Here is a 12,039-nt window from a genome sequence, read left to right on the forward strand (position 1 = left end):
TTCTTTGTATTTAAAGTTTTTTTGATTTATTTTGTTATTCTTGAATTTAATCGTTTTACAAAATAAATTACTATGATATAAACATGTAAGTTAAACGTAAAGGCTAACTTAAAATATAAATAAGAAAGGACTAGATACGCCTTTAGCTGGAGATTTAGCAACCTCTTTTGAAAGTGTAGCACACGTTTATTTAGAAATTAGATCTCATTTAGAAATTTTAGGTTCTGGTTTGTCTTATTTTTGAAACTTATTTCTGTTAAGCCTAGGCTAATTATAATTTGAATTAGAACATCCTATTTAAAGGAAATAAAGAATGTGTACATTAAGTAAATATTATTTATTATTAAAATCAATTTTTTATTAAAATTCATATACAAATATGATAAAATATTATTATTTAAAAATTAACATATAGTATAGAGAATATAATTGTCATATATCAGTTTAAGTTAAAAAAAAAGATTGATACAAATGTATATTTTTATAAAAAGAAAAAAACATTTTTTAAAAAAATATCAAATGGCGAGGTCAGGCCATGATGTTTTAAATATTTGATAATTAGATCTAATTATAGAACGGAGATTTTCTGCTTGAGTTTGTAAAATGGAGAAAGGTATGATTTTTTTATTGATTTGGATATTATTTTGACTAGATCTAAAGCCGCTTGCCCAAAAGAGCAGGTTGATGTAGCTGCTATGGGAACAAAGTGGCTATCACACATTAGGTGTGAGTATTTTATATTTTTTAGAGATTTGGCTCTGTTAAGGGGATCATGGGAATTATTAGATGGAGCCATGGTATCAATGCAGGTAAAATCCCACATTAAAGGCTTTCCCATGAAAAAAGGTACGACGGTTTTGTCGTCATGGCGTTTTTTATCTAAAAAGGATGTAGGTTCTAAAATACAGGGAAAATTTGGCTTTATTTAAAAAAGAAGCTATTATTGCATTTATTTTATAATGTCGGCTGATTTTTGATATAAATTTAGAATGGAGAGCGTGTCTCCCATACGCGGCTTCCGATTGATTGCATTTAATGCAAATATAATGGTTTAGGAAAGGTACGCCCAAGCGTAAATTGACTGCATAACGAAAAGCGTCGTTATCTATTAGTATGGTTATTTAAAATGATGGGATATGAATCTAACCATTCATGGCCAGAGTTGTTGAAATTAAGAGATCTTAGGAGGGATTTATATTGGTGATCATCGCTCAAGTTGAGGTAAGCTAAGGAACGAGATACCAATCCTTGATCCCAATCTTTTTGTTTCAGACATATATTCCAACAACGTAAGGCTTCATCTAATAAATTATCTTTCGATGGTAATAATTTGCGAGGTAATATTTTTTATTGATAAGGTTGATGAGATGAAGGAAACAAGGGCTATAAATGCCGATCTTAGGCCTAGTCCTCCGGATTTACAAGGGAGGGTTGCTTGAAGTTAGAATCAAGTTTGATGTTTAATAACTCTGTCATTATTTGTAGTATAATTTGTTCATATTCTTTTAAAAGAATTTCAAAAGAGAAGGCATCAGAAGTTTTTAAACAATACTGGATTTGTGGTATTAAAAGGGCGTTTTTGAGAATGTAATATGCTTGATGGATGGGTAATTTTTTTTAAATCGATAGTTTGGGGAATAGTAAAAAATATTATTTATTATTATATATTTTTTCGGTTAAATGGCCTCCTTCTTTTTAGGCTGTTTAGAGCGATATAGATAGATAAACAGATGACTGTTTGGAAATAAGACAAACCAATACATTATTATTTTATTTAGATAAATTTAAAAAAATTTTACAGTTTTTTTTAAAATAAAATATATTATTAATAATCTAAAACATTCTATTTAATAATAATAGATGATAATTATTGTCTGGCCAGGTTTTAAGTGAAAACAAGAATATTATTGTTAAATAGATGTATCTTTTTGTGAAATTGAGATGTTAGTTAGTTATATATCTGCACTGGGTCTGGCCTAATTTAAAAAATTTTGGACAGGGCTGGTGTAGTATTGTAAAATCAATACCGTATTGATAATATATGATCGAACCTCAACTTTTACGAATAAAATCTAAAATATAATTTACAAATCTTTGAATCGACATTTATAGATGAATCGACAATTATAGATTAGCACATCACAAAATTTTACAGATTCTCATTCAATCAATAAGGTACATTCAATTTATTTGAATTCATAATATCATTTATAAAACTTTAATCAACACTTATAGAGCACTTAACATAAATAATTTTTTACAAATCGAAAATTGCCGTCAATATTTTTGAAGCAATGAATAAATATATAATAATAAATATTTTACAATTTTAATGGCCGTCAATATATTTGAATGAAAAAATATATAATGAATAAATATTTTACATTAATGGCCGCCAATATATTTGACGCGATGAAAACATCTCTTAAAAATCAATACGGTATTGATTCTACAATATAAAAATATCACTACGATTGAATCTATAATGATATCAATACGGTATTTAAGCTACAAAGGGTATTGATTTCACACCTACACCGAGTCAGGCTTAAATCTCTTAAATATGATACAATCATATTTTGTCAAACAAATTAATAAATTTTATTCTTGCAAGAAACAAGGCTCTAATATTTTTTTACAATCAAAAAAAGGATAAATTTTTCTATATTTAAATAAATTCCAGGCTGGGTGGATAAATAATTCTTATTTTTATTTCGGGGAGGGCTTTTTTGAGACAAATAAAAAAAAATTTCTTTCGTGATCGCCGGGCAGGACAATTTTTTTGAAAAAAAATTAAAAAATTTGGACCGGGCCGGGTTTAAAGAATTTGTCACGATGCAGACCACTAATGTTAAATTATAATAAATAAGTGTGTTAATTATTTTATCAATAAATATTTACTTTAGCTTTTCATTTACATATTCTATTTTACAATATTTCATATTTATAGTAAAAATTTAAATAAGATACACTGGCAAGTTAATATAGAATATATGGTGACTCAGAACATTCCAAATGATCCCAAAATACAAAAATGTTTTGCAAAAATTTATTCGTGAAAATATTTAAATGCAAATTTAAATTTTAACACATCAAAAGTAATTTTAAAATTTTTATAAATTTTTACTGATAAATTTTTTTATAAAAGAAAGTTCTCAGTCTAAATATCAATTCGAAATTATAAACTATCCTCAATTTTATCTGGTGTTAAAATATTGACAATATTTATGCTAATTTAATATCCTGAAATTAACTTTTAATTAAATGTGAAGACCTATGAAAAGTTTTGGTGGGGTACATATTAGCCTTTTTTATGCAGGCATTTATTTTAATAAGTGAAATCCAACTATATTAGAACACCAGAAGCTTTTAACCAATTATTTTTTTGTAGATTATATGATGATTTAAAGTAACAACAAGTTTTATTTTCCGGAGGTCTTCCTATTATCATATTTTTATATAATGTTGAATAGATTTAAAATAAAATTAAATATATTATTTTAAAATAAATAAAAAATTTGTATAATCTCTAAAAAAAAAGAGTTTTTCAGGTTACATTAAATTTATAAGATAGTAGTTTATTTTAATGAAAGAAGGTCATTACACCTTTCTCCCCTCCCCACCCCTGCTCAGATGGGGATGATGTACCTATTTTTAATGAACTCTACCCCATATCATTGTCTTAATCCTTACCCTATTTTTTTCTGGAGGTTGATTTCAAAAGAAGAATCTATCTTGAGTTATGATCAAAACGACTGTCATGCTTTCTTAGTCCAGGTTTCTAACTCTCTGGCCATAACCATTCCAAAATTGAAATTTTTCAGTATATATGAGAAATTTACTATATGCTCTCTATCATTTATTATAAAACACATAAAAAACTAATAATGTTCAATATTATTATCGCCCCCACCCCCCTCCTTTCCACAGAGCATATTAGAAGTTTTATTACTACCAAGTCGGGTATAATTTATTATAAAATATAATTTTAAAATAATTCATTTTAAAAAAAATTTTAAATGAAGATAAATCAATATGCAGCAGAATAACATTTTTTTATGTAGGTATTATTTTTTTTTATGACTATAATTTAAATGATCACTAATTATAAAAACAAGATTTCCAATTAAATATAATTTTGATAAATACAAATTTATTTTTTTCCAATATACATAACCTAGCTTGTTATTATTGATTCGTTTCCTATTATAACAATTTTAAGATTACTTAGATGATAGTAAAAATAATTTGCCATTCTATATAAATTTTGTAGGAAAAAAAATTTCTATCTTATTATGCCAATTTTAAGGATATGCGTCATTTTGTTAATAATGTGCAGTATTGTAAATAATATCGTCCTAAAAAAATTTCCTATGACCCAATTGATGAATTTAAATGATATCAATGTAGGCGGTCTATATGAAATTTACAAAAAAAATCCGGATCCGCACTATATGTGCTCGAATGAATTAAACTCTTTATCCCTACTTAAATCCTACAGCATGATTTATATTATAGAAATGTTAAATCAAAAATTGTTCCTACCTTCTTACAACATAAGTATTGGTTATTTCATCGTGCCTACATGTTCTAATGCTGCGACTGCCCAAGTAAGACAAAATATTCAGTTATATCTTATTAATAATAAGCACCAATTTTTAAATATTCAAATTTATAGTATTGGCTAATAAAATAAGAATATTGTTGTTATTTAAATATTAACTTGATAGATTTACTAATCTTTGATATCAATAGATAATTAATTTTGAATGGGATATGATAATTAAATATTCAAAAGAAATATTATTTTTTATTAAATAAATTAAAAATTTACTTTTAGTCTAGTTTATATTGAAAAAGAAGATATAATTATATTATACCTAGAAAAACTTTTATTTTATAAACAGTGTAATTTTTTGTAACTTAAAATGGGCAAAAGTAGCAAAATAGAAGTTATGAAAATATTTATTCAAAATGAAGAAAATAAATTGACGAAAATGTTTTATCCATCACAATTACCTTCAGTAGTTTTATATAAATAATTTCTTTGTTCTAATATACAATAAATTAATTTTTCAGATAGTATAATATAGAACTTGACTCAAAATAATTATACCAGTGTAATAAAAATATATAAAAAATAAAGATTATGTATATCTTTTTGGACGTATTCTATTTGAAATTTCAATTATAAATCATTTTTAAATTTGATATATATAAATTTACCAGTGATGCAGCATTATAGAGTCTATGTGAATTCTTAACATTTAATTATTTTTCTTATAAAATAAAAATCCATGACGAAATTGTCTCAATTAGATAGGTATTTTGCACATATTGGGACTTATTTCCGGAAAATAAGATTTTCAAATTTAAAATTGCACTCAAAGGATTATTTTGATATTTTCCAATTTTATTTCATTAAAACTACCTATCCTTATATTTCAGACTATTTTATGATAATATTCATATTGCTTGATTAATTATGTAAATTGTTTATATTAATTTAATATTATATTAATTTTAGAGTGTGAATAGAATATTCAACATAATATAATATCCTGATAGTAAATTTAGTTAAATGTTTGCAAATGATTAATTTATGTATAATATTGTCTTTGTCTTTGTCATTTTTTTTTTAATTTTTAATTTTAAATATAATACTCTTCATAGAATAAAATTATTACATTTTTAATTCCTTTTGGGTAAAATAATAATTGATTTTGAGGTGCTGGTCATCCATACATCTCCCTTCTAATAAAAAAATCACAAATATATTTTTTCATTTTTCAAATATATTATATTATAAAAAAAATTAATAGTTACTTCACAATGTTAAATATTTGTTAGATTCAATGCGTAATTAAAAACGATATCAGGTACCAAATTTCTTTGGTAGGTTTGATTGGACCCATAAGTAGCCACCGCGCACTTTACGTATCGCCATTATTATCCTATTACAAATTGCCACATATCAGCCCTGAAGCGAATTCTGTGAAACTTAGAGGAAGGGGGTAATTTTTTATTCATAATGATAATACAATAGATTTTAGCTATGAACGGGGGATTAAAATATATTTTGTTTTAATAATAAAATAGCGAGTTAAAATTTATTTCAAAATAAAGCGAATATTGTTATTATAGATATAACTGTAATGTGTACATAATATGGTATATATGTGTTAAAGCTAATCTATACAAATTAGCTAGAAGTTAAGCTAGTTTATAAAACTTGAGGCTTAGTTAGTTGAGAAAATAGCTATTTAATATACAAACTGACTAAAAAAAATTACAGTATTGGAATGTTTTATTAATTTTTAAAGATTTTCTCCCTTTTAGTATTGGGTTTTTTTTTAAACTTCCCTTTTCTCTTTAACTATTTAAAGTCCCATAAGCTAATTTGACATTACAATTTTCCGCCATTTTTGTATTACAATTTTTGACTAAATTATAAAAGTTTTATCTTTTAGTGTTTATGCTGGGCACATAGAATCTGATAATGCTTATTATAATGCTATGATTTTTATTCATAATATTATTATTTTGGAATTCTTGCCCCCATAGATGCCAATTGAAATTTTTATTATTTTTATAAATACATTGTAGAATAAAATTTAAACTAAAATTATTTCATTTAAGAAGTATGGTTAGTTTATCAAATCGAATGTCTACCATCTCTTGCACAAAGTCTCCCCTTTGGCAGCCCCGCTATAAATCTATTATCAACATTCTCTTAGCTGCCTTAAAAAAATTAATATACCATCCACTCTTGAAGCGGGCCTTTCAAATGAAAAATCTTGCATACGGATGGTATATCTCTTATCCACTGGGCGAAAGGTTTCCCAATGACCTGATTATCGATTTTGCAACAAGAATAACCTCTTATTTTTTATCATCGAAAAGTTAGTCCTTAAAAAAAACATATGCTGGCCTCACAAACAATATGTTTATACCAATAGTTACCAAAACTTAGGCATATTCGGAATTAAGGATCTTAATTTTATCAAAACATAGGCAATAAAAGTGGCAGGTTATATGTGACCCCAACGAAGGATTCTACCTTCGCCAGCAGATTTCTCTCGAAATCTGTCAGTCCATTTATCTAAGTATTCACTCCTCTCTAGGTTTAATGTTTATAGAATTTATATATTATTTTTCATATAATTAATAAATTCTTATTTGTTTTTTTAAACATATTTCACTTTAATATATCTTTTATAGTGTATTTTATTTCTTAATTGAAATCGTTTTTAAATAAAATTTTACATTAAAAAAAAGAAGTATTATAAATTTTTTTAAAAAAAGTAGGGTTAAATAATTTGATTTTTTCCCGATTTCATTACCTCCATATTTTTCCATCCGTTTTCTTGGTATTTTCTATTTTTATTTTCACTTATTGGTATATTTTACCTCCCATTGTTGAGTGACTAAATATTTAATTATTTTTAGCCTGATATATCTTGATTTTTACGTTATCATGTATTTCTAACTTAGGGATTTTTTAATGATTTTTATATTAAACTTAACTTTTCCCCATTTGATCGACCTTTATAATACCCGTCCTTCTCCAATAATTTGACTTAATTTTTCATTTTCTTCAAGATTTATGATATTTATATATAATACAATGAACGCTAACATATTCATTTATTTCAAGGGAGAAATAACCTAAAATATTTTTTAAAAAATACTCCAAAACCTAAAAAAATACATAAAACAAGAATTATGAGCAGGTTAGTTTGCATATTATCTTGTAATTAGTTAGCTAGTTTGTATTTAGATAGCTATTTTATATTTTAGTTGGTTAATCTTTAGCTAGCTAATTTGTGCATTAGCTGATTAATTTGTAAATTAACTGGCTAATCTGCATATTAGCTAGCTGGCTATTTGTATATCATCTGGCTGTTTTGTATATCAACTGGATAATTAATCAGCTGGGGGATTTGTTTAGAGCTGACTAATTCAACACAAATTGGACAACTTTGTATAATTTAGATAAATATTTTTAGCATTTAATTAAATTCTTTTTAGATCTGATTGTTTCCTTTTTTAAATGAAACTCTATCTTATTTGTCTTATTTTGAAGCAAACCTTGTAGATAATAACATTTAATTTTAATTTAGCACTATAACATACTAATACAACATTTAAAAAATAACATTTAAATAAAACTATGACAGATCCAATTACCTATTCAGAATAACTTCAAATCAAATATCATATCTCAATGCATTACTCAGTTTGCTGCGACTATTTCAATGGAATGAAATAGCAATAATTTATTCCCCCACACCAAATTTGATTTGGTACAGAGATCAATTAAATACAGCAGCTACTCAGGGTAAGTTTTGTATTTGGCATGAAATAGAGATCAAAACGATTAAGGCAAGCAAAGAGATGAAAAACTCTTTTAAAACTTTGATAACGAGTAGAAGGGGAAGAGTTGTGTTTTTATTTATTAGTGATTATCAATTTGAATATGTTTTAAATTCAATACATTCCGCAAATTCCGATCCCGATTTCATTTACATAGGGATTGATTCATGGCCATCGACACGACAATCAGTAAAGCTAGGCTTAGCTAAAATGGTTGAAGGGGCAATAATAGTTTCTGAATTTGCAACTGAATCAACACATTTTTTCTCTTGGTTATTGAACAATAATGAAAGTATTAATATCCATCATTCATGGTTTTCTAAGATTAAAAATATTTTTTATGATATAAAAAACGATAGTATGTTCAATTCAAATGTTATTCAATATGATAAGAGGATTTCTTTAAGCATGGATGCCACCATGGCTTTACTTTATTCTTTAGAAGATCTAATAAAGGATAAATGCTATGGTATGAATAAAATCCAATTGAAAAATTGCATAATGGATAACGATTTAAAATATTATATTCAAAATTTATCATTTTATGGATTATCTGGTAAAATTAAATTTGGATTAGATCGTTCTGTAAATAATCCATTACGAATTGGTAACTTTCTCAAAGTCAAAGGTAATTATGAAATAATTACGGCAGGAAATTTCGATTATAATAAGAAAAACGAGAGCCAATTAAAATTGATAACGAATTTCATTTGGAAAAATTACACTTACTACGATGATCTAACGGCTCCTACCTCACGTTGTTCGGCACCATGTCAAATAGAAGAGTATAAAATGACAACCTCAAGTATATGCTGTTGGATATGTCACATCTGTATTGGACGAAGTATCTTTACGCCGTCAAATCGGTTAAGAAATTATTTTCGGAGATGTTTATATTGTCCGATTTACAAATGGCCAAGTTCAAATAGGACCGTATGTTTAGACATGCCAATTTTTTATATCAGAGACTTTTATAATTATTGGAAATTAATAATCGTTCTTGCTTCGATAGGCATCATTTTGGCTATATCAATGGTCATATTTTATCTAAAAAATTATCAAGCTACTCCATTCAAATTGGAATTTCGATCATTATTATATTTGCAATATGTGGGAATATTTTTTGGATTGATTTCCTTATTTCTTATAACAAGTCCCTATCCCAATAAATCTAAATGTGGGGCCATCTTATTCTTTTACTTGTTATCTGTTTCTCTCATTTTTGGAGCCTTGTCAAGTAAACAGAGTATAATAATTAAGCGATTAAAAATAAATAAACCGGGACTCAAGGATATTAAAAATGAAAAACGTGCTTTTATCATGGCAATTCTAATATGTTGTATTCAGGTTAAACCTATATTTCAGTGTTTATCTTATACGCCATTCTTCCTTCCCTTTAAAATTTTTATCACAGGAAGGGTCAATTTAGAGTTGTTAAATTTCTCGATTTGAGCCAATTTATAAAAACGATTAACTTAATATTTTATTCAGGAAAATATAATATTCCTTAAGCCTTGATATTTTGCTAATAGAAGTCCTTATGAACAAAAGCTTCATTGCCTTATATTTTTCTGGATAAAATTTGAGTTAGCCGTTGACTAAAATGAGCAGATTAACAAAACTAAGTCATTCACATATACATATTTTTGGCAAATACAAATAATAATAGGTGACCCCCTACCACCCCCCCCCCTCCCCACCCCCGCTGCGTACGCGCCTGATCTTAACATACATGATCGTGCAAATTAATATAATTGATTAACCATGTCCTTAACTGAAATATTATTCAAAATATTTTCAAGGTAGATCAATGATTCGTATATAATAAATAATTTAAATCATGCCTAATTTCATCTTTGAAAAACTTTGAGATTAAGAAAAAGAGATACATAAATGTGCTTCATTAACTTGGAAAAGTTCAGATTTGCAAATTAATATAATAATAAAATTAGATTTTATTAATAGGATAGGAATAAAACAAAGTAACAAGTCAGGAGGCACGTAGCCAGCTGGTGGGGAAGAGAAATTCCCCTCCCCTCCAACATAATTTTTAAAAAAAATATATAATGTTTCATGAATTGTGAAGTGCAAAGGATTTTACTTAAAATGGATTATGTTCTGTTTCAATGGTTATATTCTATTTTAAATTTTAGCAATTAAATTAATTTTTATTTCTTTCTTGTGTATTATTACTATTAAAATTTAAAGCATATTTCTTACATTTTTTGACTCCTTAGACAATAATAAATATAGGAAAATTTTATCAATCAAGAACCTAAAAGTAATATAATTTTATATAAAATATAAAAAATCTTATTTTTATAATTCCATGTTTAATTTAACCATAAAGATTATTTCTTATCTAATTAACTACTAATTAGCCTAATCTCCATTAAATTGAGTATATAAAGTAAAAACAATAAACTTGATATTGATTAATATGAAGAAAATGGCTATTAGGTAAAAATTTTAATTTGAAAAGAAATCACGAATTTAAATTATTAAATTTCAAATTTTGGTTAATAATTAAAAATTGATTATTTTTAAAAACAGTTATAAACCGTCCTTATGAACCGGCGTTATAAACCGGTTTAAATCAATTAAAATAATTTAATAACAGTTAGGTTAGCTCTTTTTATATTTTCTTTACAACGGTTCGGTTACGGTTCAGAAAATTATAACGGTTAATTCCAGTTTCGCGGTTCGGTTCGATTCGAAACCTTAAATTTCTCTCTATATTTTTATTTTATATATTCACTATTTATAATATTTTAGATTTTTATAGTAGCAATATATCTTATAAGGGGAAACAGCTCTGTATCTCGTATAGAATATATTCGTAAATCAACATCTCTTGCTAAATATTCAAAAATTGTTGAAAGGCCTTATATAAATGAATATTGTGCTCCTTACCCCCAAGAGAATGGTTACCTTATAATAGAGTTATGCTTTCAAGCCCTGATTCTGATGTATCTATGCGCTCAAACTATACACATATATCTAAAGTTCACTCAGACATATAGGGAGATAAAAAATTTGCAGATAAATGTTTTATTGAATGTTTGTATATATGTTTTAGGCGCATTGATATATTTTACTATATTCGGTTTTGAATCGCTAATCGCATTACTTATATTATTTACTATATTTCTTTACTTGCAAATATTCTTTAATACCATACCAAAAATGATCGCCATAAATAAAATGGCAAAAGCTTCTATAATCGCCTCTTAGCATGTTTAGCGCCCAATTTTTAATTACCTTTTATATATAATATAAATATTAAAATTGTTATCCCTACTCTATTTTTGAGGGCTATTATGAAATAAATTCTCTTAAAATTTATATTTTAATTTATAGAGGACCTAAAGTTACTTGCTATTAAAAAAAATAATGATAATTTTTTTTTATATTTGGTTTTTTTTAAAATAATAAACTTATTAATGTTCAAAAATTATATAATTATTAATCATCATAAGCGTATCTCAAAATTCCCCCTCCCACAAGAAAATTTTCGTTGGATCCCTCCTAACAATTAAGTATGGATTTGTAAAAAAATATTTGTCTCCCCTATGGCTTGGAGTTTATGAGGGAACCCAAATAACTTTTTGTATTATGTATTATGAAAATATTCTTTTAAAAAAATTTTAAGCTTCCAGCTGA

The 12,039-nt window shown here is 26.0% G+C and overlaps 1 protein-coding gene across 1 annotated transcript; it reads left to right on the forward strand.

Moving 5' to 3' along the window:
• The first annotated feature begins 4,373 nt into the window (after positions 1-4,373).
• On the forward strand, positions 4,374-12,039 carry LOC135923469 (uncharacterized). The gene is made up of 4 exons (XM_065458232.1): positions 4,374-4,610; positions 5,851-6,014; positions 8,181-9,181; positions 12,029-12,039. Exons 1-4 carry the CDS (start codon positions 4,374-4,376, stop codon positions 12,037-12,039), a joined length of 1,413 nt encoding a protein of 470 aa, XP_065314304.1.

The sequence above is a fragment of the Gordionus sp. m RMFG-2023 genome, chromosome 1 (genome assembly GCF_954871325.1).
Source record: "Gordionus sp. m RMFG-2023 chromosome 1, tfGorSpeb1-WG-v2, whole genome shotgun sequence".
In the NCBI taxonomy this organism is placed as follows: Eukaryota; Metazoa; Nematomorpha; class Gordioida; order Chordodea; family Parachordodidae; genus Gordionus; species Gordionus sp. m RMFG-2023.